Source organism: Rhodamnia argentea, chromosome 1 (genome assembly GCF_020921035.1).
Source record: "Rhodamnia argentea isolate NSW1041297 chromosome 1, ASM2092103v1, whole genome shotgun sequence".
Classification (NCBI taxonomy): domain Eukaryota; kingdom Viridiplantae; phylum Streptophyta; class Magnoliopsida; order Myrtales; family Myrtaceae; genus Rhodamnia; species Rhodamnia argentea.
The window spans coordinates 36,222,763-36,249,041 of NC_063150.1; the positions used below are offsets into that span (position 1 = coordinate 36,222,763).

Here is a 26,279-nt window from a genome sequence, read left to right on the forward strand (position 1 = left end):
CCATGACTTAGCTTTATCACGCAATGAAAAAGGGAACAATCTTAACCTAATGGCATCATCAAGTAACACCATTATATTTTATGGTGTCACAAATTTCAAGAAAAGCATCTAAATGGATATTGGGATCATCATTCGGCAATCCACCGAATTGGACAACGTTTTGAAGCATCTGAATTAGGGAAGGCTTAATTTCAAAATTGTTCGCTTGTATGGTTGGCCTCCTAATGCTTGATGTTGACCCTTGGACCGTAGGTGTGGCATAATCCTTTAAAGTCCTCCTTTGCTCTCCGGTTTCATCAGCCATGGCCTTATTGTTTTGCTCTCGTCTTCGCCTTAGGAAAGTGCGCTCAATTTCAGGATCAAGCTTCTCAAGTTCTCCCTTTTGGCTTCGAGTGATGGGGGTTTGCAGTCGAAGCTGAACCCTTGTCCTCTCTATTTCTTTTCTACTTATTGTTTTCTGCAAAATCGAATAAGAAAAAGAAAAGAAGAAAAAAAAATATCAAATAGAATAGAATAAAATAAAGCTAGATTAAACCAAGAATTGCTCGGTACTAATAGTAATTGTCAATTATCAAAACAATCCCCGGCAACGGCGCCAAAAACTTGTCCTCTAGATTAGCAACGCAAGTGCACGTATCGAACAAGTAATAAAGTGATGAATAAAAGTATCGTTCCCACAGAGATTGTAGACAAATCAATCAAATTACTTACTAAAGGTGAACAATTCTCAAATTTATCTAACCAATTAAAAATTTAACGAAGGAATCAAAATTCTAAAGAAAAATAAATTAACCGAGGCAGAATGCACAAACTAAACGTAGAAATTTCGAATATAAAGAAGCAAAGAACAACGTATTTCTATTAAGGATAAAAAAAAACGTTAGAGCATCCAATTTCACTTAACCAATCAAGATTAATTAACCAATCTCGTCATGCAATCAAATTGAATTCATAGTGTGATGGTAGAACTTCTTAATTTAAATCACTATCCTTGGTCCGGTATAGCGACCCTACTTGGATTTAGCAACCCACACTTGTTCCATGTGAATTTAAGTAAATCCAAACGCAGTAAGATCTATGAACGTTCCCGGATTCAATAAACCACCCTCGATTTACATACTACCGAAACCACACAAAAACTTAAGATATCTCTATCTATAATGGATTCATGGCTATATATCATAAAGCAATCGCATGGAATCTCCTTTCGGTCTCAAACATGCAACAAAAATCATTCAAGTGGTGATCAAACACTTAAAAGCATTAAGAACATGATATATAACTCCCACATATGAATTCTAAAATTGCATAAACGAGTCTAGAAAATTAATCAATCAAAGTTAAGCTACATCGTAGCTCTAACAAGAAGTAGTCTAGAACATAATGAAGCTTAAATTAAAAATGGTGAATAAACTAAACATGATGAAAAAAAAAACTAGAACAAGTTCACCAAGAATAATCAAGGATTGACTTTGAATTCGCCTTCTTCTTCTTCACTTGGCATCCGGCATTGAAAGGAAGAATAGAAGAAATGCCCTAAATGTCGTACGATAAAAAAAACGTCTCCTCTATCTCTCTTCTTCAAAAAATATCAAGTTCTTTTTTCTGCATATGGCCATCTTCTTGTTTTGAAAAAAAGAAATCTTGATCACACCGGAATAGGATTGCAATCAAAGATTCTTCCCAAAAATAGACTTCTCTCAATAATAAAACTCCTAATTTAGCTTGGATTTTGAATTTCTCCCCAAGAAAAGCTTGATTCTCCTTGATTTCAAATTTGCATGGCTGAAGATCGGATTACCTACAAAATCAATTAAAAATAAATAAAGTAGACATCAAATTCAATTGAAACTAAGCAAATATTAAGTCTAAAATAATAAATAAACTCTATATAAAATAGAGTTATCATCATACCATCACATAGCTAGACTTTGCATATGGTTACATTGCATATCATCTAGTTGCATTTTCATTACATGCATTTAATAAAAAAAATCTAAACAAAAATAAATTGCACCTTAATTCATTCATTGAAATAAATTGGATTTGCCAATCAAGAAAATCATCACAAGAATGGTACCGAAAGGGTGTTAATTGAAAAATTAACATAATCAAGTCTCCGAACCTAAATCTTTGGTTAGCAGAAAATAAAGTATTCTCCCATACTTTATTTAGGTATCTAATCTACCTTCCGAAAAAGATTAGTGGCGGCTCCAAGAAAATCCTTTGATTGAAATCAAGTGAACTTAAGTTGCGAATTGATAGAGTTTGGGAGAGCTCGGACTAAGTTAATTAATTCATTTAATTAATTTGGTAATCCAATAACCCGAAGTTCAATCCGAATTTTAGGTCGCGACAATGACATGTAACGATTTTCTCTGGAAAGATGACCAACTTTGACAACTCGGATTTACTATCCAGAATGCCTGTATCTGTTTGTTATCTACATGGAAATGCAGTAGTCTATTCACCAAAAAGATGCAAATGCCGTTCTGAGTAATGCTCCAATGATTCTAGCCTACCTCCAATGATTCCTTGAGCTCCTTGGAGTTGGTCAGGTCTTGGCCACTTCTCTAGACTCTAGCAACGGGAAATCCCCCACGGACTAGTCACTCCAAGTTCTCCGAGTCCTCCAGGCCTTGAATCTCTTTTAGCTTTGGACAGCCGTCTATCACGAGATATCCCATATTCTTGAAGCTTAATGAATCGGGCAACTTTTCAAGTGATTCACAGAACATTAATCGAAGCTCCTTCAAAGATTCTAGCTGACCTTGAATCTCGACCAGTTTAGGACAATCCGATATCCAAAGTTCCCATAGCTTCTTCAAGTTGGTCAGGTCAGGCAACTTCACCAGTGACGGAAGATGATAAAGCCGAAGCCGTTTCAGGTTTTTCAGATGTTCGAGGCCTTGAATCTCTGTTAGATGTTCACAATCACAGACTTCCAACTCCGATAACTTTTCCAAATATGATAGATCTATCGACTTTTCCATCAAGCCCCCATTAATAGTGAGGCATGACAAATTCTGGGGAAGCATAGGTAGACATGCTAGGTTTTTTCCGACGAGGACAAGCTCCCTGAGCTTCAAAAGGAAACTAAGATCTGAAGGTAGGGTGGCCAGATTATCACAATGCAACTGCAAGTACTCCAGCTTTGTTAGCCCTACGATCCAGCTGAGGCTCTGAGCTTTCGGGCGGGAATGTCCAGACCATAAAAACAACTCCAAAACAACTCCAAAACTCTCAAATTTAGTAGGTTCGAGAGGGATGGGTATTCCGTCAATGAATAGTTTGAAAGGTATAGATTGGTCGTACTTTCAGGAAGCTTTGGTACTTTGGAAATTCGAGCGTCCATTAAACGCAAGATCCTCAGAAATGACAGTCTTCCAATCTCACTTGGAATTTCCCCCTGCAAATTTCTACAGCCGTCAGCATTGATCTCTTCAAGCTTCTCCAACATCCCAAGGGCGCTAGGTAGCTTTACTAACCTGGAGTGACACATCCTTAGTACTCTCAAATTCTTCATTTTCTCTATTGAATTGGGCAACTCTCGAATTCTCGACCAAGAAATATCCAACTCAGCAAGAGCCCCAAAATTTCCGAATGGAAGTTCAGTAATTCTTGTACATACCAACCTAATATTTACTAGTGATGTTACCCGACCAGCTAAATTGAATATACTCAGTGACGTACATGAATTTGCGCTGAGAGTTTCCAATTTCTTCATTCCTTTCCATTCAGGAATATTGGTAATAGATGTATCATCAACAAGAATTTCTGTCAAGGCTCCCAGATCCCCCATCTCATCTGGCAATCTCCGAAGTTTCCGACAACCTTTCAAGTTTAATAATACTAAATGCTTTAACTTACCAATAGACCTATCAGCATGAACCAGTTCCTCACACCCTTGAAGAATCAGTTTCTCTAAATTTTTATGAGCAGAAAAGTCGGGAGTTCTACGCAACTTTCTGCATTTGGTCAAATTTAGAACCTTCAAATTCTTTGCCATCTGTAATGAAGAGAAGAGGTTAATTCTGAATCATTTTGAGATGCAGGACAGCAAAGTCTATATAGCTAATTCATGTTAAAATGACACCATACCTTGAGGTGGTTCCATCCCTCCCAATCATCTGTAATTTTGCTATGTGATAGATCAAGAATCACTAGCTTCATAAGGGAAAATGCAGTCAATTGGAAAATATGGGAAACTCATGCCATGAGAGAAATCTCAACTCCGGAAAGATGAGCAGATTCCTCTGGAACCAGTTGGTTAAAGGAAAACGCCGAACGAAGTAATGCCATGAGACCCATCTCAACTTCGGAAGCTTGGATAGATTCCTTTGGAAACAGTTGGTTAAAGAAAAATGCTGGATGTTGTCCATATCCAAGTATCCACGATCCACTTGAAGAAACCTTAAGTTTGATAGACTTGCAAATTCTTCCTCCTTAAAGAAGCGCTGAGAGAGATGATCAAACTTGAGACGTATTGCTTCAACGTTTTCTGTTCCCTGCCAAAACAAACAAAGGAAACAGAAGCTGGTGATCACATATTTGCCTGTCGAAGGGATTCGAGTTGAACATACTTCAGGACTGTACATTTTTATTACACTTTCGAATTAATCTACAATTGATTTACAGATGAGCATGTCATCATGGTAAGCAGACAAGTAATGACATGGTTCAGATAGAAGCAGATAGGCAAAGTCAACGTGTATAACTCGTCCCTTTGTATAGGAATAACATTGCACACACTTTACCTTTGCTATGAGAACATCATTTGCTTGCTCATGATCCCACACCCGACTTTGCCTCTCTGGTCTTAATTTACCATTTTGACAAACGATGTCTCGCCCAAGGTCTCTTAGCTGATCATGTATCCACAATCGGTTGCCTTCTGTAATCTTTATTAATGACTTCTGTTGGAGGACTTCAAGAGCATATGCAGGGAAGAACCCACAGCTGTCCCACATGTGACTAACAATTCTCACATCAAACCCAGCAAAAAAGCAACAAACATCAAGAAATATTTCCTTCTCTTCAGGTTCTAATGCCTCGAAACTGATGTTCAACTTACTTTTAACCTCTTTATTGGGAATAGTTTCCAGCTTCTTTAACGTGGTCTCCCATATTTTTCTGTCCTTTCCATTTAAAAATGAAGCTATAATCTCAAGGGCCAAAGGAAGACGACCGCAGATTTCTACCGCCTTTTCCGAGAGGGGGATGTATTCTGCTGGAGGACAATCTCTTCTAAAGGCATGTTTGCTAAACAGTTGAAGAGAATGATCAAAATCCATTTCAGTAAGTTCATGCTTCAAATCAACATCTTTGAGAAGTTCCCCGTCTCTTGTGGTAATAATAATCTTGCTTCCTCTGCCGAACCGGCGTTCACCCACCCCCACAAGAGCATCCACCTGGGTCTTGTGGTCGACATCGTCAAGTACAAGTAAGACCTTTATAGAGGAGAACCTCTCCTTGATCTCGGTAATACCTTCGTTAATATTAGTGATGGACAGGCATTTCGTTTTTAGGACATCAGAGATGAGCTGATTCTGCAAAGTCACAATGTTTGTATCTCGAACGTTAGACAGGAAGCAACGGCTATTGAAATCAGCTGACAGTTTATTATAGATGAATGTGGCAAGAGTTGTCTTTCCGACGCCACCCATACCATGGATACCAACAATCTCTGTTTCAGCAGCCTATTCACCTATCACTTCCATGATTTTTCCACTTGATAGTCCATTTCAACCAAGCAACTAGACACTGCCAAGTAGTTCTTTTTCAACTCGATCAAAAGGTTCTGAACAACTTCTTTCGTGATCTCACCATTGCCTCTGATAGTTTTGAAGGCAAAAGAACCGAACTTGTTAAATCAAGATGCACAGAATAATATCCAAGGTACAAACAAATCATGCACAACAATAAAATCAAGTACCTGTCCTTGAGTTCCCATCCCTTTAATGCTCCCACCTTGTTGAGAGCTGCCTTCCAGTTCAGAATAGTCTCATCAGTGTACCGCTGCTTATTCATGTGTGAATTAATGGCCACACCATAACTTGCAGTCTGGTAACGAACCTCGGATGGTGCAATGTCATAGAATATTGGCATGATCTTTTGTCCCCACTTTTCCTTGCACTCCACCATCTGGACCAACTCCATGAGGCACCATTTACTGGCAGCATATTCTTTAGAGAAGATAGGAATCGAGATTTTCGACTGCTTAATTGCTTGGAGAAGCTCTGGGCCAATCTCTTCCCCAATGCGAAGCTCTTCATTATCTATATATGCTCGTATTCCGGCATCAATGAGGCTGTGGTAAAGGTAATCAGTGATATCGCGGCGAGTATCCGCTCCTCTAAAGCTCAAAAATACTTCATAGTCAGATTTCATTGGCTTCTCCATTTCCTGAATTGTCAGAGGACTAGCAACAACCTGATATCCCACCTGAAAAACGTTTAGAATGAAAGTGGAGTGACGATTATCATGATTTCTCTGAGAAGCTCTTCTGTTTTAAGTCATTCTAGAAAGAAACCACGACACAAATGCGCGAACTCCTTCAGGGCCTTGCACTAGAATGTGTCCGATTATTTTATCAATCATATATTAGAGAAATTTTCAAATTATTGCGGAATTATGGATTCTGGTTCAGCCTTGAAATTGATTCAAAAAAAGAATATTTGGAGAAAATAAGTCACTGCCAACCTATTTTTGTCTTAAACTCTCCCTTTATGTGATAAAATTTCTCTTGAAAAAGGCGACGTTGAATGTCCTCTGCTCATGAGTGCCTAATGTTGCTTGTAGGTTGACTAACTGTCATATTATGTGATAAGAAATCATGATTAGACCTTTCTGATTTCGTTTAAGCAAAATGGATCTGACAAAGACTATCCACAGCACTCGATTAGTTGCTTCCCTGACCTTAACGGGTGCTGGCGAAGAATTCATTCTCCTATGACAATCTGATTCAAGAAATTACACTGAAGCTAATTAAACCCTCACCATTGGTCTATTTTGTTAAGAGCATAAACTGATCCCTAATTCCGGCCATCTCTCAGGATATCAACAAACAGGTGCAGGGTCAATGGGCGAGCATTAGTTAGGCTTGAAGCTATTATCCATATTTGCCAGAAAGTACCGGCAAATCAGAAAAAGAGGTTTAAATTACTATTCAATTATGAAGTAAATAAGATTTCGACAGAAAAAAGAAGCATGAATGCTATATAACTTTTTTAAAAGAAAATAAGTCAGAACACACAGGAGTGTAGGGATGAGAGCTGCATTTCACGGAGAGTTCCGGTTCAGCACAGAGTTCAACATTTTAAGTTTATTCAGTCTGCCTCTACTGTTAATGACAGTGTTGAGATTATCAATTTTCTGTCTAGGAGTGCTCTTATCAAAGTCTCTTAGAGACACCCCTATCTCTGTTCGCACACGAAGAATCCCATTAATAGAATGAAATCAACGGTTTCTAAAGAGCGCGTAAATGGATGATGCCTAATTACAGAAATCTTTGAGATCTATCAACAAGCAGATGATGCATAGGAGTGGCAATGTGTTTCAAGATCTGAGGCCTGACTCTTGCACGAATGGAAGCGGGTGAGCATGTGACGAGGGTTAGGCTAAAGCTGCTATCAGTGTTAGATGCAAAATCGCAGTGACAAGTCATGGAGTCAACTATGGAAAGAAGGGACACGGATTGTAGAGACCCTCTCCATCAAATTCTGTACCTAGTTGCATTACAGAACAGACCCAGTTCACGGAAAAAGGCCATCAATGAGAGGAAACCAGCAAATTCTGTACCTAGTTGCATTACAGAACAGACCCAGTTCACGGAAAAAGGAGATCAATGAGAGGAAATTACCCGGAGATGGAGGGTTGAATAAGATGAGGAGTCCAGATCAAATGCTGAGCAGCAGATAAAGATCCCAAGAATGAACGCTCCTGGCTTTGAGTTCAGCTGAAGAAACAGTTTTTATTAGACAGTGCTCTTCCAGAAAGGTGAGGACTCGCTAGTGGCAGCCTGGCAGGTACACTTAAAGCCGACCGGGAGTGATTTGCATAGGCTTTTGTTTTGAAATTTGAGGTAATCGATTTGAGTGTAGGTTGAAATTTCTCGAAGTCCCAAAGATTATTTGGCACAAATAAGATAATTCAAGCCCGAGGAGCTATTTCCAGAGAGTTTTATTGTTTTTTCGAAGTGAGAGAATGTTTGGAAATGGACATCTCTCCAGTCTCCACCCTCTTCAGAAGTCGAGAATAAAATAGCCTTTCCCTAATCTTGGAGAGCAGAGGGAGCGTGAGCTCAGCTCCAGACAGGAGGTTGCAGAACCCACATGGCCTCCATGATCTCCCTTTAGCAAAAGCGGCAATGGAGGCCCTGAGAATCTTGCATCTCCGCATCGATGATCACTTTAATGAATCCCCTGGAGGAGGTCGAGGACGTTAGTATCACATGTACCGGTGCGGAAGATCTCTTCTTCTAAAGACATATGCTAAACAGTTAAAGAAAACGATTGAAATCCATTTCAGTAAGGTCATGCTTCCAAATCGACATCTTTGCGGATGATTGTGTCTAGGGGTGTGCAAACTGGACCGGACCGGCCCGGATCAACCCGGGACCAGCCCGGACCGGCCGGGTTGGTCCGGTCCTTGAGGTGGATGGTCCGGTCCCCGGTCCCAATAAATGGGACCGGTGATCGGGCGGTCCGGTCCTCGGGTTTCTTGCATTGGGACCGGACCGCCAATAATAAATAATTATTTATATATAAATATATACAATTGCAAAAAAAAAATTGAAAACAAAACAGAATAATAAAAGTCCACTGCCCATTTTTTTCCCAACCTTGCACGGCCGCACTCTCTTCCTCAAAACTCTCTTTTTAGTCTTATTTTTCCATCTTATTTTTGGTCATCTTTTCTCCCTGCAGGCTTTTTTGAGTGCGGTTGGTGATGTTTTTATCATGTAATGGCTGGATTTGGTATTGAATTCGAACATTTTGGTCAAGTTCGTCGATTATAAAAGTCATAGCGAGTCGCTATGTTTTTACCATGGCATAATTTATTAAGTTGACTAGATTTTCAATAGTTAGCGGTCCCCTTGGGTCGGGACCGAGACCGGACAGGGACCGGCCCAGACTAGGACCGGCGGTCCCGGTCCGGTCCTTGGTCCCGAAAATATGGGGACCGGGACTACGATCCGGTCCCCGGTTCCATGCCGGGACCGGACCGGCCCGGACCATGCACACCCCTAATTGTGTCAAGAGTTGTCTTCCCGACACCACCCATATCATCAATACCAACCATCTTTGTTTCAGTGGTCTGTTCACCTATCGCTTCCATAATTTTGTCCGCATGATCATCTTCCATGTCAACCAAGCAATCAGATACTGCCAAGTAGTTCCTTTTCAACTCGATCAATGGCGTCCGAACAACTTCTTCTGTGAACCCACCTTTTCGTCTGATTGAAGGCAAAAAAGGACCATGCCGTTATATCGAGATGGACAGAATAATAGCTAAGGTACAAACAATTTCATGAACAACAATAAATTCAAGTGTCTTTCGTCCCCAGTTTTCCTTGCACTCCACCATCTGGACCAACTCAGGGAGTCGGCATATCCTTTAGATAAGATAGGAATTGAGATTTCTGACTGCTCAATCGCTTCGACAAGCTCCGGGCCAATCTATTCCCCAGTGGGAAGCTCGTTATTATTTCTATATGCCCGTACTCCGGCATGAATGAGGCTGTTGTCAAGATAATCAGCGATCCTCTGAAGCTACTTCGCAACCAGATTCCATTGGCTTCTCCATTTCCTGGATTTTCACTGCACCGAATATGTAAGGAGTCTCTAAGGATTCCAGTCTGTCTTGAACCTCTACCAGTTTAGGACAGGCCGATCGACCAAGTTTCGTGAGCTTCCTAAGGTTGGTCAGGTCAGGTTGTCTCTCCAGTGATAGAAGGCAAGAAAGACACGGGAGTTCTTGGAGTTCTCAGGTTCTCCAATTCTTCAAGGCTTTGAAACTGTATTGGCTTTACGCAGCCAAGAACCGTCGCAACGTCGCAACTTGGAGTTGTTCCAGGTTTAAGAGGTCTACTGATGCTTATCATTCCTCGCGACATAGGATATGTAAGACCAATGCCGGGGAAGCCTTGGTAAGGACCGGAGATTTCTCCAAACCAAGCACAAGTTTCCTGAGCAGAGGAAGGAGAATGAGATCTGAAGATAGGGTGGCGATTTGCCGAGCTTGCAACTCCAAGGACTCCAGTTTGCGTAACCTTCCAATCCACGACAAGAACGAACCTACAAGGAAATTTTCCAATCTCGTCACTATGGTATTCCGCTTTGTTATGTTTTTCCCCGACAAGAATGAACCTATAACCTCCAGAGCTAGAAGAGGGACCATGGCAAATATTCACCGCTTGCACAGAAAACGTGGATGTACTCCTCTGGCAGATAATCTCTTCTAAAGGAGTGTCCGCTGAGAAGTTGATAAGTGCAATCGACTTTAGTCGCTCTGAGTACTCAGTCCTTCGAGTACGTGATTTGTGGAAATTTCAACCCACCCGATCCGGTTCACAAGAATGCTCCTCACCAAATGCCCTTCCTTGGGTTTGGGCAAGATAGCAATGAGTAGTTCGCTTTAGGACTCCACCCCCAACGTTTCTTGTGGTAATTGTAACCTCACGCCCTGCTAGAAGCGCATCTAAGTGAATCCTTTTGTCGACATCATCTAAGAAGTAGAACTCTTTTGTATCAACTTATCTCTGAATTTCCAAGTCATTGCTAAGTATAGGTAACTATGCACCACAATCAACCAACATCAACTACTAATTTAGGATTGCATTACCCACTATACCAACTATCCATGGTCTCTTTTTTGCCAAACTCGTATTACCCGATCAACTGTCCGTGATCACTTCTTGCCAGACCAACCGTGATAACAATTTCCTCTCAAAACAAGTATCGATCGTGAGATTTCTTTCTTGAGATTATTTTTTGAGATATTCACCAAACACCGGAACAGATTGGAGGCCTACTAATCAACCATGGGCTTTGATACCATTTGTTGTAGACAGAACAAGCGATCAACAATAAATAGACAGAATAAGAAAAGATAAATCGGATACCGGATATACGTGATTCGATCGTAAAGACATACGTCTACTAGAGAGCAGCAACGAATTCCATTATAGATCAAGTGATACGCGGAGATTACAAATCACACTTGAGTCACTCAAACACTCAGTATTTCCTAGCTTCAATTACATCCAATAACCCACACGTATTTAGCCTTTACAATTCTCAATGAAATAATCTCTCAATCTTACGAATGAATTAACACGAATCTTACTCCAAGATTTAAACCGCTCGAACACTTGAACACTTGATGTAATTTCACGAGAATGTTCACCGCCAAGCACTTGTGAAGAAAACCGCGTTTCAAGAACGATTTCTCGTTAATAGGCATCCCTTCAGCCACGAGAATCTGTATCAATAATTGAACTACTTGGACGACATCAGCGTAAAGAGGAAACACCATGCACAGAATATCTATTAGAATTCTGCCAACACAAAGTCTAAGATCTTTTTACTTTTATTTCCTTTTATTCTTTCTCTTGCTGACCAAGTAAAAAACCCAAACTCAACTTTCGTTTCCTTATTATCCTTGACCCGCTCCACTGACTGAAAAGAGAAATAGCCCCCCTCTTTCTTCCTCTTTAGTCCGCAAATAACATTTAATCTCGAATCGGCTTTCGTCTGCGGATTCATACTCGAGACATATTTCAACACAAAACCGTGAAGGTTAAGGGGTCTGAGAGGTACGTGAATTTGCTTAATTCAGTTCCCTGATGGAGACTGAGACTAGTGCTTCATCCAGTGTCACAAGCCGAAATAGAGTGTTTGGTTAGCACTTCAGCAGTTAGCAGGTTGGGCAATGGGCAGTCATCCAACCTTTATGTTATGGAAAATTTGATGTGAAATGGGGATGTCTAAATTACCACTAGATGGAATCCTCTCTTTTTTATCAGGGAAAATTTTTAGAATTTTTTTTTCTATTCCTATTACATAGATTTGAATGGTCCTATAATTGGGAATTGAGTAATAAATGTCTCGAAATGATGAGTCGACGTTGAACTGCAAAATACAAGCAACTTGACTTATATTTATAAGGATTACTGCCACAAAAAATCTCAAGCTGGTACACCTATAATAAATTTACCATAAACTAATTTTTTGGCCATAAAAAATTTCAAATTGGTGGACTTGTGACAAATTTGCCCTCTGTTAATTTTCATTAAATTTTATCGACGAATTACTGATTTGGATGACGCGTGGCAGTTGACATGTAACACCAATTTAGAGTTTCTAGCCCCCATTTGTCACATGTGTATCGATTTGGAATTTTTCGTAGTATTAACCCAAATAGAAACTAACAAAGGTTAAATTTATCACAGGTGTACCGATTTAGGATTTTTGGAGGTTAAAAAATTAGTTTATGATAAATTTATCACATGTGTAGCAGTTCGCGATTTTTATAGTCAAGAAATTAATTAGAGATAAATTTACAACAGATGTATCGACTTTGAGTTTTTCGCGGTATTAACCCTATTTATAATTAGCTATGAATAATGGCAAACATATGATAGATTGATATATTGGTGCTAATTTTTTTTTAATGAAAGAATTTATACCATTATGATTTTCTTATTTCTGAAAAGATGACTGGAAATTAATTTAGTTTTCTAATGTCGCGTTGTTGTGCTATGGATATGTACAATTTGAAGTAAACATAGTCCCTCTGTTTTTCGTACAATCAAAACATGAACCTCTGTTTCATTCCGTTGCCTACGTCTATGTCGGCTCTTCTGGGAATTTATCGGTGGAAGTCATGAGAGAGAGCCGACTGGTGCATTGCCATGTTCTCCAGCGATATCGTCCCGACCATCGATCGCTATGTCTCTCTCATCACAAGATGCGTCGCCAAGAAACACTTGAAGCTCGGCATGACCCTCCACTCCCACCTCATCAAGACCGCACTCGCCGGCGACCCTTTCATCGCCAACCATCTCATTAGTATGTACTCCAAATGCGCTTCCATCCGAAGCGCCCACAAGGCTTTTCATGATCTTGATACGAAGAACGGTTGCTCTTGGAACACCATCATATCTGCATATGCCCGGATAGGCGATTTCAAGGAAGCGCTCGACTTGTTCGATGAAATGCCGCAGAGGGCTCTTGTCTCTTATAATTCCTTGATTTCTGGGCTTTCCCGTCATGGGTTTTATGTGGAGTCTCTGAGTATCTTCATGCAGATGCAAGACGAATATGATTGTCTGTTCATGGATGAATTTACTTTTGTGGGTGTTGTGGGTGCCTGTGCTCGCTTGGGTGCATTGAAGTTCTTGCGCCAGGTTCATGGAGTTGCCATCATAATGGGCTTGGAATTTACTAAGATTACTTATAATTCCCTCATTGATGCTTATGGGAAATGTGGTGGAGCCGATATATGCCGTGCCGTGTTCGACCTTATGCCTGAAAAGGATATCGTGTCGTGGACTTCCATGCTTGTCGCTTATACGCGAGCTCATAACTTAGATGATGCTTGTGCAATATTCAACAATATGCCAGCGAAGAACACAGTCTCTTGGACTGCACTGATAGCAGGCTTCGCACAAAATGGCCGTGGTGATGAAGCTTTGGACCTTTTCGTTCAAATGCATAAGGAAGGATTACAGCCAAGTCCTCATACTTTTGTCAGTGTTCTATGTGCTTGTGCTGATCAAGCACTTGCTGAAAGAGGCAAACAGATTCATGGTTGCATCGTTAGGACCTGCTTTAATAGAGATTTGGATAACATATTTATATGGAATGCTCTGATTGACATGTATTGCAAGTGTGGCGACATGAGATCAGCTCAGGTCTTATTCTTGAGGATGCCGGAAAGGGATGTTGTATCATGGAACTCAATGATAACTGGGTTTGCTCAAAATGGTCTAGGGCATGAATCACTTGTTTTTCTCAAGAGGATGCTGGAGACAAATGTAAGACCCAACCTTGTCACTTTTCTTGGCGCTCTATCTGCTTGCAGCCACACTGGTCTAGATGTTGAAGCGCTTCAGATATTCAATTCAATGGAAAAGGATTACAGCCTTCAACCAAGATCTGATCACTATGCTATTTTGGTGGATCTGCTTGGGAGGAAAAACAGACTTGAGGAAGCCATGGAGTTAATGGAGAGTGTCTCGAACAAATCAGACCATGTTGGAATGTGGGGTGCACTTTTGGGTGCATGCAAAGTCCATGGTAATCTGGTTATTGCCCAAAAATCAGTGGATGCTCTATTGAAGTTAGAACCCCAAAATGCTGCAAGGTATGTCATGTTATCAAGCATATATGCTGCCACTAACAGATGGGATGATTCCTGCGGAGTAAGAAAGCAAATGGAGGATAGAGATTTGACGAAAGATGTGGCAAACAGTTGGATTGAGGTAAAGAATGAAATGCACAAATTTCCAGCAAAGGACAGATTCCACTATCAGATAGGAGACATACGCAAAGTGGTCAGGAAACTAGCTTGTCATATGAAGGAAGCTGGATATGTTCCTGAGCCCAACTTAAGGCTCATCCCAGAAGATGATTATGATGATTGTGGGTAACGAATAAAAAGTGTTTAGACGGAAGATGCTGAAGAAAAAATAGAAGGCTACAGCTGCAAGGTCATAGCACTTCTACGAATGAACAATTCATACCTTCCCAAAGGACCTCATGTTAAAGATACAATTAAGTTTCAGGAAGGACTCGTGCTCCAAAGAAAATCAGGCATCATGAAAGTCCCATTTGTACCCGGTGGTTTTGCGTGAGGTAGGTGGAGATTGCTTAGATGCTATCTGGTAATGGCAAAGGACAGATTCACTATCAGATAGGAGACATACGCGAAGTGCTCAGGAACTAGCTTATCATATGAAGGAAGCTGGCTATGTTCATGAGCCCAACTTAAGGCTCATCTTAGATGATGATGGTGGTGATGGTGGGTAAAGAATTAAAATTGTGTGCATGGAAGATGCTGAAGAAAAAATAGAAGGCTACAGCTGCAATGCGATAGCTCCTCTACCAATGAACAATTCATACCTTCCTGGAGAACCTCATGTTAAAGATACAATTAAGTTTCAGGAAGGACTCGTGATCCAAAGAAGATCGGGCAATGGAGTGGTGAAAGTCTCTCATTGCACGTGGTGGTTTAGCGTGAGGTAGATGGAGATTTCTTAGATGCTATCTGGTAATGGTATTCTGTGTACTTATTTTCAGATTCTGACCTAATTGTTGCAGGAACAATGGAAACTGTCTACCTTGCCATTTTTTGGTTCTTTTGGATTCTTTAAGGGTGATCTCCTAGCATGTGAAATTTACGAACACATTTGAGAAATTACCATCAACTGAAAGCTACTAATTTAAGATAAAGTATCATTGGTTTTAGCTTATGGATTTATGGAACTTTTGCTATAAGTATATATATATATATATATATATATATATATATATATAATGTTTTTTTGGTTGGAAGAATCCTAGGACAAAACTTATTGTCTGCAAAGTCAATCCTTAATTTTCTTAGCGGGTGATGTGTCGAGCGCTCGAGTACTGGGAATTTGATATACGAATCTAAGAAGATTTTCAAGTTGAATTAGTCTTCGCCAGAATGGAGCTAGACTTTTACAGGTGATATGACTCTTTCTTACGTTTGTGGTCAAGACAATTCCTCAGTAAAAGATCCAATGATCTTTGGGTTTCAGTTTGAAAATTTGAACAACTACATCTTTCATGACCGTCCACAACCATTTGATCTTGCTAATGTACTTTCTTGTAATTTGTAGAATCCATGACCCTTATGGTGCCTTTGTTTACAGATTTGAAATGAGCCTGCAATATGATAACTAGTTGGTGTTAGCAGTGCTTTAAGTTACTATTTTACTTGGTGTGATACTAGTATAATAAACGAATTATATCATCCAAAATGTTCTATCATTGCATCTATTCTTTCTTCCTCTGCCAAGACCGCCATGGTGGCAAGTGATTGCTCGTGGAGGGTTGCTGCCTTGTCGCCTCGTGTGCAGCGGGTCACTAGCTGGGTCGGGTGGATGGCGGGCCAATGACGGTAAGCCAGCATGGGGGCGACGATGGTCGTTAATGTCAAGTAGCAATGGTCATCGATCGAGTGCGGGCAGACCCGATATCCATTGAGATCAGGTAAGCGAGCGAGAATGATATTCTGAGCTTCTCTATTCCCTTTTAGGTCAACAAAAACTACACCGTAGATACAATCATGACTCGTGGGTAACTGTCACTGTAAGCACACAACGTAAATATGCAGTAAGGTGAGATCGATATCCTTCTCTATTCTTTTAGGAAATTTCGTATGGAATTCCGGCGAGAACCAAGGGACAAAAAAATCCGATTGGCAAGAAAATGCCAAACCTCATGTGACCATTTCAACACAGCTCACGGAAAATGTGGGATGGGTTTCTGGAAGACGTACATTATGGGGATACCCTGAAATCCATGCAACTCTCTCTGTCATGATCGTGTTTTCCTCCTTGCATTCTGGCATTCCTCAAGCTATATCTGTTTCTTCTGATAAATTGCTGCGTAGGTCAATCTTTCTCCTCCATTGGATTTGACATTTGACATTCGAGAGAACAGGAAAGAAGACATGACTCGGTCAGCCTAGTCGTAAGCGTAGTTCAAAATTCCAGAGAGACTATTTTAACGTTGTTCTCCCCGCTCTTTTGGTTTTCTATTTTCGACGGTCGGCAGGCAATTTGATTAAAAATATATTGAAAAGATCAAAAAAAAAAAAAAAAAAAGGAGGATCTTCTTTTCTCAAGGCAACATGTTCACGTTATTTTCATTTTTCTCTGCAATGTGAAATGCACACGAAAAAAAAAAACAATTATGCATTGTGGTTTTAAATTTTGTAACCTTCTTTATTGAAATGGTAACTTTCGAATCAAAGGCGATAATGATCATGAAACCTAAAAAATATTCAATTGAGACATATCTAGCCCGTGTCATGTCTATATGGGGTAAAATACCTATAAAATTCTAAACTTATTGTACTGATATCAATTCGGTCCTAAACTTTTCAATCACACCAATATAGTCCTAAATATTTTATATTTGTGCCGATTTAGTTCATTCAGATAATTATGGCCATAAATCGCTGAAACGGATATTGGCCATCTTAAGTGGCACGACCGGCATTGACATTGATAAATTTTAGAATTTTTAAAATATTTTTCGAAATTTTTTTATTTTTAATTACTTTTTCTTTTCTTTTTTTCATTTTGGCTAGTGAGGGCAACCCTCGCCCATGACTAGTGATGGCTTGGGCAAGGGCCGTGACCCACGCCACCTGCCGATGATGGCCTATGCAAGGGTCCCAATCCTCGTCAACCAAAAAAACTAATGAAAAGATATTGAAAATTTATCTACGTCGACAATGATCGTGCCATGTAGGATGAACTAAATTGGTACAAATGCAAAAGGTTTAGAAATAAATTTGTCTAATTGAAAGATTTATGATTGAATCGGTATCAAGTCAACAGATTTAAGACCTTTTTGGTACCTTTCACCGTCTTCATGGGCAGGTATTAGTAGCCATATCTTTTAACAAGTTCACGGGCTAAGCCTATGTGGGGACGCAATCCCATGGTTCCCATAACTTTGAATAAGACCACTAACAAAGCACCACACATCTCTTTACTTATTGATTTATCTATTTTGCTACTAACGGGAACTTGATTTTGGGCACAGAGTAGAGTAGACGATCTATCTTGGTGTATTAAACTGAGGGTTGAAGAGAATTCTCCCAAAATTCAATTTATTGTCATTATGGGGTTCGCAATTTTCCGACTCCTATTATAGTTATGATGATAAGGATGGATACTCGATTATCTTTCGTCCTACGAATTTAGGGGAGAGAGCACCTGCCACTTGTGAGCTGTTGAAGCCTAGCAAAGACGTGTGAGCTAGGAAGAGTCCAAAGATTTGTGAACTCGACAAGACGAGATCCAGTTCGTTGGAAGCGCAAATTTCCAACTTCTAGAAGGAAAAAAAAATACACTGATAATGACACCATTTGCTTTATAGCATATAATCAACACAAGGTTTGACTAAATGTATCCCAAAAAAAAAAAAAAAGAATTGGATTAGCGGCAGAAGCTGACCATTTAAAAAGTACTATGGTGGAGTTCCTTTTGCCTAACTAATCAAAAGGCAAAGGGAATGAAGTCCATCTTTTCTGATCTTACGCGGAAAGAAAGGCATGGAAAGAAGGATTAAACAATTATGTTAATCTAGAATAACTTTTTGGATACTGTTCAAATTCGGTAATTTCATGTTGGTAAGTCGATTGCGTCCAACTTGGTGTTCCGACATTTTATAGGTTGTAGGAACATGTGCATTGAAAGCTCTAAAACATGTTACCAAATTGAAATTAATTAATAAAACTTGTAAGAAGTATAATAAAGTTTTAAAAATTGTCAAATTAGTGCAATCGAGTCATTCAGTTAACTTAGTCCACTTTAGCTAATGGAAAACGACTTTGTTAACTTCTTCAAATTTTAAAGATACGATAAATTAAAAAACAAAAAGGAGAGAGAGAAAGACCACAGCCATCGCCGCCGCCGCCTCACCTTTGCCAAGAAGGACCGTTGAGGGTAGGGGGTGGCCAAGAAGGGTCACCAAGCCTTGGCTAGAGGCTGACTATCCTCGCCAACCGCAGGACCTCGCCCAAATCTGGGCCGGGGTCATAGCCCTAACCCGGATAGGGTGATGACTGCCATTTACAAAGGTCAATCAACATTATTGGTCGCTAGCGGTGGCCCTCGACTAGGTTTGGACAAGGTTCGGGCTACCCTTGCCAACCGTCCCCCACCTTCGCGAGCTCTTCCCGGCAATGTTAGAGCGGCGGCGGTAAGGGCTTGCTACCCTCCTCGCCTGGTTTCTCCTTCCCCCCCCCTCCCCCTTTAAATATTTGTCTTATTTTTTAAATTAAATTTAAACAATTTTGTATTAAAAATTAGATTTGGACCAAAACGACGTCGTTTTGATCTTATATTTCATGATTTAGCCATGTCAGCATTTTCGTTGGCAGAAATGGACGGAGTTAATGGAAAAACTCGATTGCACAAATTTAACAAGTTTTAGGACTTGATTGTACTTCTTCTAAGTTTTACAATTCAATTACAACTCCGTGATAAGTATTAGGACTTCTAATATTTCTAATTTTTACGTGAAATCGCCATTTGTTAAGTTTCACGTATTGCCTTTCTTTTGTTTTCTTAGCCTTCGGCTTTTGCACTTGTAATATATGTGGACTAACCATACAAGAGTCAGAAGAACGAGTTGAAATGTGTAAAATTTGGACAAACGGAGAAAAAAGAGAGCTTATTTGAATCAAGTCACTTGACCTCCCATCAAAGACGGCAATGACTTTTGTTGCATTTGAAACCTTATAACACCACACACGACACACACTTCCCATCCCCCATGAACATCACTCTCCAACAACCCAAAATTTCTCTCTGTCAAGCCATGTTTGCTCAGAACCACATCTTCTCTTTCGCTCCCAAGTCCCTCAACGCTCTTGACAAGAGCAGAGATCTTGACTTTGATTTCTGGGTTCCGAGTAAACTGAGAAACCATCACAGCAGAAACTGTGTTCCTGACTCGCCAACTCTGTGGAAGCGTGAAAACATGTCGGTGAGTGTTGCCAAAGATGTGGACACAGCCCCACTTCTTCCCCAAGATCACCACTACAGCAATCTCTCTCCTTCGTCGAGGACTCGGAGGATCGAAGAGGGAAGAAGAGAGATGATGGAGATGATCCGGAACTTGCCCGAGTCGAGCTACGAGCTTTCCCTCAAAGACATCGTGGATGAGCAGCCATCTCTGCAGGTACTAGTGGACTCGGCTCAGTTCGGTTTGGTTTGGTTTGGTTCGCTTCCTGTTCAATATTGAAATATCATCTTGATATCTGTAATCATACAGTAGACATAGCATGGTTTCATGCTGATGTGCTCTATAAGTGCTCTTCATCTGTTGTGTATGCTTTGAAACCAATCTGGGCAAAAAGTTCTGCTGATTAATGAAATGATGTTTTAGTAATGGAGGACAAATAATTGAATTTGGATTGCTTTGCAGCAGAATCAAGAGGAGGAAGAGGGGAAATTTGAGCTTCCAAGCGCTGAGGCAGAGTCAGATAAAAACCAGAAGAGGAAAAAGAGGAAGAAAGTCACAAGGGTCACTAGTCATCAGCATCATCAGGTGTCAAGATGTAATAGCCTGGAGACCGGAACTTTCCTGATCAAGATGTTTTTCCCGTCTTTCTTGGCTTTGAATAAGAAGCCTGCAACATCTCGGAACAGCAGGTCGAAGATTTCGCCGAGGACGTCGTTTGAAGGGCCTGAACAGAGGAATCTGGACATGGTGTCGAGGATTAAAATGAGTCCTGTTGCAAAAGATCAGGGGAATCGCGATCGAGTCAGAACTGAAAGCGGTACCACCAGGAGCAAGAGCTATTCAAGCAGGTAAGAACTGGAATATTTTTTCGATATGACATTCTATTTGTGCATTTTCGGTTATTCACCTTTCTGCTGACCCAGTAATTTCCTAAGCATCTTGCAAGAAAATGTGATAGCTATTGCAGAAGTTGCACATCGTTTCATTTGGGTTAAGAAAAATCGCATCTTTATTGAGCCCCAAAACAGGATTTCCACTTGTTAGCCTAAAATAACATGCTGGTTTGGTACGCGAATAACAGAAAATATTTCAAACCAAACAATACCAGTTAGAACCTTTTGATCTATTTTCATATTTTTCTGTTTGATTTGAGATTGAAACTTCCATGTTAGCAAGAAATCATACTCTCAGCGAGCAGTTGTAAAAGCTTATGATCCCTATCTTTGTGCAGGAACAATGGCGGCGATGCTGTCCTGGGTTGCTGGCCTTTCGCCGGACCGAAAGGGAAAATGCAAAGGCAGAGAACATGTGCTTTCTGATTTTCCTCTGCCTCCTGCACATGAGGGCAGAATCAAAGATACGATTTCACTTTCAGAATCTAGAAGTATACTCTAAACTGCAGAAGGGTGTCCACAGTTGATAAGCCGGTTTGATTATCTCGGCTCTGATAAAGATTTCACTGATCAGTCCAAGGAAAATCTAATGCAGAGATGCCAACAGCATTTGATACTAGTCAGATTGGGCATCTTGTTAGGTACTAAACTTACCAAGAGACAATGCTAGTGAAGTTTTAGATTTCTGTAGAGACCAGGCAGGCCACAGCTTGCCTCGTCGTGAGTTATTAGCGGCTGGAAATATGTATTATCGTGATGTGAAAACAAAGCTAAGGATCAAATAAACTGGATGCTGTTGGTATTTTTTTCATTCATTGCTACTTGTGCGGTACGTTAAGGATTATAACAGATGAACAAGAGCCATGGAAAGTGATGAGGGTGGTGATGATTGACGGTGGGGCTAAGTTCTTCCCCTGAATCAGCAAGGCAGGGGCGCCTGCAATGAGTGGTGGGTGGGGGCTATTGCCGCCGCTGGCCACTTCTGATTGTTAATGATGGCAAATTCTCTCCACCAGCGCCCATTTGCACTGATATTATTATACTTGACCAATCTTTTCCCATAGTGATGGTCAATCTTTTCGTAGGCATCGGTTCCAAGTAGATCCAAAAGAAGCTGGGGAAAGCCAATTTCTACAAAGGGCCTGTCTCCTATGGGTCTTAGCAAACAGAAATGCCACTAAGTTGGCCTCCCTATAACAATGGGCCGGCCTAATATTAGGAAACAAGGGCCGCGTTTATTTCGCGAAAAATGTGAGGCTTCTGGAAAATGTATTCCGAGAAGTCGTTTTCCAAGAAAATGAGGATGTTTTTCAGCGTTTGACCGAAGCATGAAAACAAGTGAGAAAATTATTTTTCGCCGTTTGGGAAAGCAAAATCAATACCCACCGTACACGCATTCTAATACTCTTTTTTATTTTTTTATTAATAAAAAGCTGATCTTTGTAATTATTTTCTTTTATCTTTTTTCTCTTTTATTTTTCCTTTCTTGTTTCTTGGTGATTGGTGACCGCCGGCGAGGCTCGACCTTGCTAGATTCCGGTGGATGAGCCTTGCCGGCCTCATGCGAGACCAAGTTCGAGGCCTCCCTAGCCTTGTGCTAACCTAATCCAGCGAGGTTGTGAGGCTCAAGCGAGCTTGGCCTCGCTTGCCTATAGCCGGTCGTTGGCTGTAGCCGTGGTTGTGGTCGGCGATTGGTCGAAGAAGAAGGGAAAAGAAAAAGAGAAAAATTAAAAATTAAAATAAAATAAATTTTTTGAATTTTGAAAAATAAATATAAAATGAAAAGAAAAAAAAATAATTAAAAAGCAAAGGAGATGTGAAAGAGATGAGGGGTAAAAGATGAGGAAAGAAAAGGAAAATTTTTTAAAGAGTTTTTTTTCATGGGTAGAAAATGTTTTCCTTAACTAGCTTATTTTCCACAAATCAAACTCAAAAAAATCTTTTTTCTTCTGGAAATCATTTTTCAAAAAATAAACGGAACCTAAAGTAATACTGGCGGATAAGTACCCTATGCTCCCAAGAAGCATGATCCGTGCTTTGAAGTGCTCTTATCAGATCAAGACAATCTCACTACAACTCAAAAGCTTCCTGTCTTCTGGAAGGCAAGTGTCTTAGATTTGGGAGTAGAGCAAGCGTTTCGATTTCCGCTGGCTTGGACTGACCTCGCGAAACCATCAACAAGCTTTCTGAACGAATCTCGACGGATGCTAGCGATGGATCCACAACACCCAAAAAACCATCAAAAATTCGTTTCGATCAAAAATCGTACTTCAAAATTGATTTTTTATAATACCTCATGGCTTCGTAACGCCCTAACCTATCATTTTCACAAAATTCCATAGCTTAACAACTCCTAAATCGAACTCCACACTTAAAAAATCATATAACTCCAATTGTAGAACTTAATTTCGAAAGTTACTCCGATTAGATGAATAAGGACTTGAATCCTTACCGAGCATTGCGAAACGAAGTTGATTCAGTTTGTTAAGATGCTCTCTCCCTCTTTTCTTCGTTTTCTCCTTTCCTTGTTTTGAATGATCTTCTCTCTCTTCCTTTCTTCTTACTACTTTGCGTGCAAGCTGAAACCCAATGAAACACTTAGAATGGGCTTAAGTGACTTGGACTTGGGCCTGTTGTTTTCTTATTTTTATTCTCCAAGCCCAATTCTTACACTACGACTCCCCACCGTCAAAACCCAGAATCAGGAATTGCTCGATACTCAGCCGTCTGATTTATCTGAATCCCAGAGGTGGATCCAGCAGATCCTTCCTCAATTCCTAATCATAGCACGAAGCATCTTATCTATGATTAGGAATATGAAGCCGCTAGCCTTACATTATGATAATACTATCAGTATTCTCCTTAGAGATATGAGTAGCTGTTTGTTAGAATAGCAGGAAATTACATTTACACCCCATCAAATGAAGGACTAGGGCCAATGCCCCAAACCTTTTGATTTTACTCATTTCGTTAATCAGTAATGGAAGAAAAAAAGAGGTTATTTTCTATTTTCACTTGCTGACTTTTTAGTTTGCCAAGCCATTTTTGCCTAGTGCGTTGTGAGTGGTTCGGTACCACGCTTTTGAAAATGCCCAAGCATTGCAATTGCGGGCTGCAGCAGCGGCAAGGATCAACCATGAGTAACCCGGTCTAAATCCCAAATAGAGTCGGCTAAATTGAAAGTTGACATGCCAGGGACAACCCTAAGCTGTCCGGACAATTATGTTCTGGACTTGCAATTGGTTTAATTCCATAATATGTCTATCATGGTACTTCCAGTTGACATGCCCGGGTAGCATTTTTCTACAAATCTCCTCTCTCTCACCGTCGAGATAGGAAGTTGGTTACTTGCTGAATATGAATAAAACCCACAGTCTCAACAATATCAGATTCGGCACGTGTAATTTTTTTTTTTGTTTACACGGTCTGTGTACCTAGTATCTACGCAAAATAAAACTGGCCGTTTTAATGGTGTTAGATGCGGGATGTTTAAATAAAAACAATAAAAAAAATAGAGTGATCTTCAGAGTCATAGTTTCTATGCATAGTTTTAGGTTATTTTGAACAAGAAAGAACCAACTAACAAAAAACTAGGGAAGAAGGCGGTTCAAACTGCAACGAGTCATTTGCACATGTGAGCAGGTCGTTAATCTCTTAACTGTTCTTTTTTTGTAACTGATGTTGATGGTGCCGACCTTCTTACGGAATTGTCCTTAAAATATGTATAAACGTAGGTTATTATATTCCGGCTTGTATTACCGCTCTCTCTGTCGACGACTTGATCAAGAAACGGAGACCAGCCCCAGCACCAGCAGGAACCTTCATGGAAACTCCTCCAACGCCAAAAGATGTTCCACTCACCAAACAGCCGAAGACTTACGGCTGCATGCATAAATACCACATCTCCCCTCTCCCCCCCAAGGCAAGACCAGGCCTTCTCTCTCCTTCTCTCACTCTCTCCCTCTCTGAAAATCACGGCAGCGATGGCTCCCAAGCAGGAAGCTATGAAAGAGAAGGAATCAGCAGTGAAGAGGCAGGAGCTGCTTCTTCATCCTCCCAGGCGCGGGCGCATAAAGCGTCTCGTGTTCGCCTGCTTGTTCCGAAGCTTTAAGGCCTTCGTCGCTAAAATCTCGGTCTTTCTTCTCGGCCGCAACGCAACCTCCAACCCCACGTCAAATCACAAGTCACCTCTCTTATCCTCGTTTACCCGTCGGGGTCGCGGGAAGAAATCATCCTGGACCGCTCGACAATGTTGATGGGTAGTCGCGTTTTGATTCCTGAGTTCTGTGTCGTGTTCTGCTTCTGGAGTAGGTTTCGAGCGGGGAAATGGTTCCGTGTTTGTCGTCCCATGTCCTGTCATCTCATCGGACATCTTAGGCTGCTTTCTTTTCAACCTTTCGCTGCTTCGGTTACAGTTATGGATCGTGTCCCAAACTCCTCGGCCACATGAGCAACCTAGGAAACTGACGTCGTCTTTTGTCACCACGGGCTCGATTTTCAATTTCTGTACATAAGGAAAAGATCAATAATATATATTTATTCGGTCTTTTAGGCAGGGAATTCGGTTTTCCATTTTTCTAGTGGCCACATAGTTTTGTTTGCATCAGTCGCAATCAGCATCCGTAGTTGACTATTTAATGTAAGGAAAACGGACCAGAAACCATCGTGTGCGGACACACGCTATCAATCGTTTCAACTGCACTTGGGTACTAGACAAGAAACCGAGAGATGTAGAGATGGGGGACGCCGACGGGGTTGATTCTCATTTATAATCCATGCTTTGTATGTTAATTAATCACCCACGGGGAAAGTTTACTGCCTGATGCGGTCGATGTTTCTTGAAAGGGACAAACGTCCAATTCCATAAAAAAAAGCACCAACTTTGTATCTAATCCCCAAATCTGGCTCGAACTTCATTTTGTCTAAAAAAAAATCACCAACTTTCACTTATATCTCAAATCTAGCCCCCGTTAACCCAACATTCACACTCATCGTTAGTCATCCGATGTGGCGTTTCCACGTCAGTAATTTATCCACCTCAAAAAGCCCACGTGGATTTAAAGGCAAAAACTGCAGATTTGCAAGTCTTTCACGTCTTCGTCTTCATCTTCTCAAGCACGGTTTATGCAATTGGGGAAGTTCTTCCTAGGGTTTTTCTCGCGCTCAATTGTCGCTCATTCTCCGCCTCCGATCAAGTCATCCAGGGCTCTCGCGAGCTTCATCGACCACCTTCCATGCCCGGGAGTGCTCCGATCACTTGCGGTTGGCTAAGACAAGCGCCTCCTTCCTCCTCCTCCTTGCTTTGTTTCTCGGCGGCCTGGGCTCGTCAAACGAATTCATTCACTCTCGCATATACTCACGCTCAAACTATTAGAGAGGTCGTGGTTGTTTCCGCTTGAAGTTTTGGCCTCGAAAGATCTATGCTTGCTCAAGGGATGAAGCGGACAAAACATTGATGGACTTAGAAACGTATTCTTCTTCTTCTCGGCAAATTTTTTTTTTTTTTTGGTCGATTCTTGATGAGTTGAAGTGAATGAGTTCTCCATAATGTTTTAGGACTCGCCGGTAGTTCTATTCGTTGTCACTTGATGTACTCCTCAATGCCACCAAGAGTCTTGAGCCAAGCACTGGTGGGTCCTCTCTTGAA

General features: G+C 40.8%; 4 protein-coding genes across 5 annotated transcripts; 2 read left to right on the forward strand and 2 right to left on the reverse strand.

Annotated features, from left to right (window-relative positions):
* Nucleotides 1-2,609: 2,609 nt before the first annotated feature.
* LOC115729383 (disease resistance protein RPV1-like) lies at nucleotides 2,610-4,009 on the reverse strand. Its single transcript, XM_030659947.1, has 2 exons — nucleotides 3,316-4,009; nucleotides 2,610-3,103 (listed from the first exon to the last, which is right to left on the reverse strand). Exons 1-2 carry the CDS (start codon nucleotides 4,007-4,009, stop codon nucleotides 2,610-2,612), a joined length of 1,188 nt encoding a protein of 395 aa, XP_030515807.1.
* Nucleotides 3,872-6,461, reverse strand: LOC115729380 (disease resistance protein L6-like). Of its 2 annotated transcripts, XR_007198826.1 has the most exons (4): nucleotides 5,936-6,460; nucleotides 4,757-5,834; nucleotides 4,102-4,510; nucleotides 3,872-4,009 (listed from the first exon to the last, which is right to left on the reverse strand). XR_007198826.1 is itself a non-coding variant. In XM_048281033.1 (2 exons), exons 1-2 carry the CDS (start codon nucleotides 6,400-6,402, stop codon nucleotides 5,711-5,713), a joined length of 591 nt encoding a protein of 196 aa, XP_048136990.1. In that variant the 5' UTR covers nucleotides 6,403-6,461; the 3' UTR covers nucleotides 4,763-5,710. The 2 variants fall into 2 exon arrangements, 1 of the variants encoding a protein (XP_048136990.1); XM_048281033.1 differs by lacking the exons at nucleotides 3,872-4,009; nucleotides 4,102-4,510 and having other exon boundaries at nucleotides 4,763-5,834; nucleotides 5,936-6,461.
* A 6,338-nt stretch (nucleotides 6,462-12,799) lies between these two features.
* Nucleotides 12,800-15,375, forward strand: LOC115729379 (pentatricopeptide repeat-containing protein At2g13600-like). Its single transcript, XM_030659941.2, has 2 exons — nucleotides 12,800-15,247; nucleotides 15,327-15,375. The coding sequence occupies exon 1, from the start codon at nucleotides 12,917-12,919 to the stop codon at nucleotides 14,654-14,656; it is 1,740 nt and encodes a 579-aa protein (XP_030515801.1). The 5' UTR covers nucleotides 12,800-12,916; the 3' UTR covers nucleotides 14,657-15,247; nucleotides 15,327-15,375.
* Nucleotides 15,376-19,518: 4,143 nt separating this feature from the next.
* On the forward strand, nucleotides 19,519-21,447 carry LOC115729381. The gene is made up of 3 exons (XM_030659944.2): nucleotides 19,519-19,955; nucleotides 20,202-20,587; nucleotides 20,971-21,447. The coding sequence occupies exons 1-3, from the start codon at nucleotides 19,548-19,550 to the stop codon at nucleotides 21,056-21,058; spliced, it is 882 nt and encodes a 293-aa protein (XP_030515804.1). The 5' UTR covers nucleotides 19,519-19,547; the 3' UTR covers nucleotides 21,059-21,447.
* The last annotated feature ends 4,832 nt before the right edge of the window (nucleotides 21,448-26,279 follow it).

Coding starts and splice junctions, on each gene's coding strand:
- LOC115729383 (XM_030659947.1), bottom strand. CDS start 4,009: ATGGCAAAGAATTTGAAGGTTCTAAATTTGACCAAATGCAGAAAGTTG. Junction 3,104..3,315: donor AGTACCAAAGCTTCCTGAAA/GTACGACCAATC, acceptor CCCTACCTTCAG/ATCTTAGTTTCCTTTTGAAG.
- LOC115729380 (XM_048281033.1), bottom strand. CDS start 6,402: ATGGAGAAGCCAATGAAATCTGACTATGAAGTATTTTTGAGCTTTAGA. Junction 5,835..5,935: donor GGATGGGAACTCAAGGACAG/GTACTTGATTTT, acceptor CAAAACTATCAG/AGGCAATGGTGAGATCACGA.
- LOC115729379 (XM_030659941.2), top strand. CDS start 12,917: ATGTTCTCCAGCGATATCGTCCCGACCATCGATCGCTATGTCTCTCTC.
- LOC115729381 (XM_030659944.2), top strand. CDS start 19,548: ATGAACATCACTCTCCAACAACCCAAAATTTCTCTCTGTCAAGCCATG. Junction 19,956..20,201: donor ATGAGCAGCCATCTCTGCAG/GTACTAGTGGAC, acceptor ATTGCTTTGCAG/CAGAATCAAGAGGAGGAAGA. Junction 20,588..20,970: donor AGCAAGAGCTATTCAAGCAG/GTAAGAACTGGA, acceptor ATCTTTGTGCAG/GAACAATGGCGGCGATGCTG.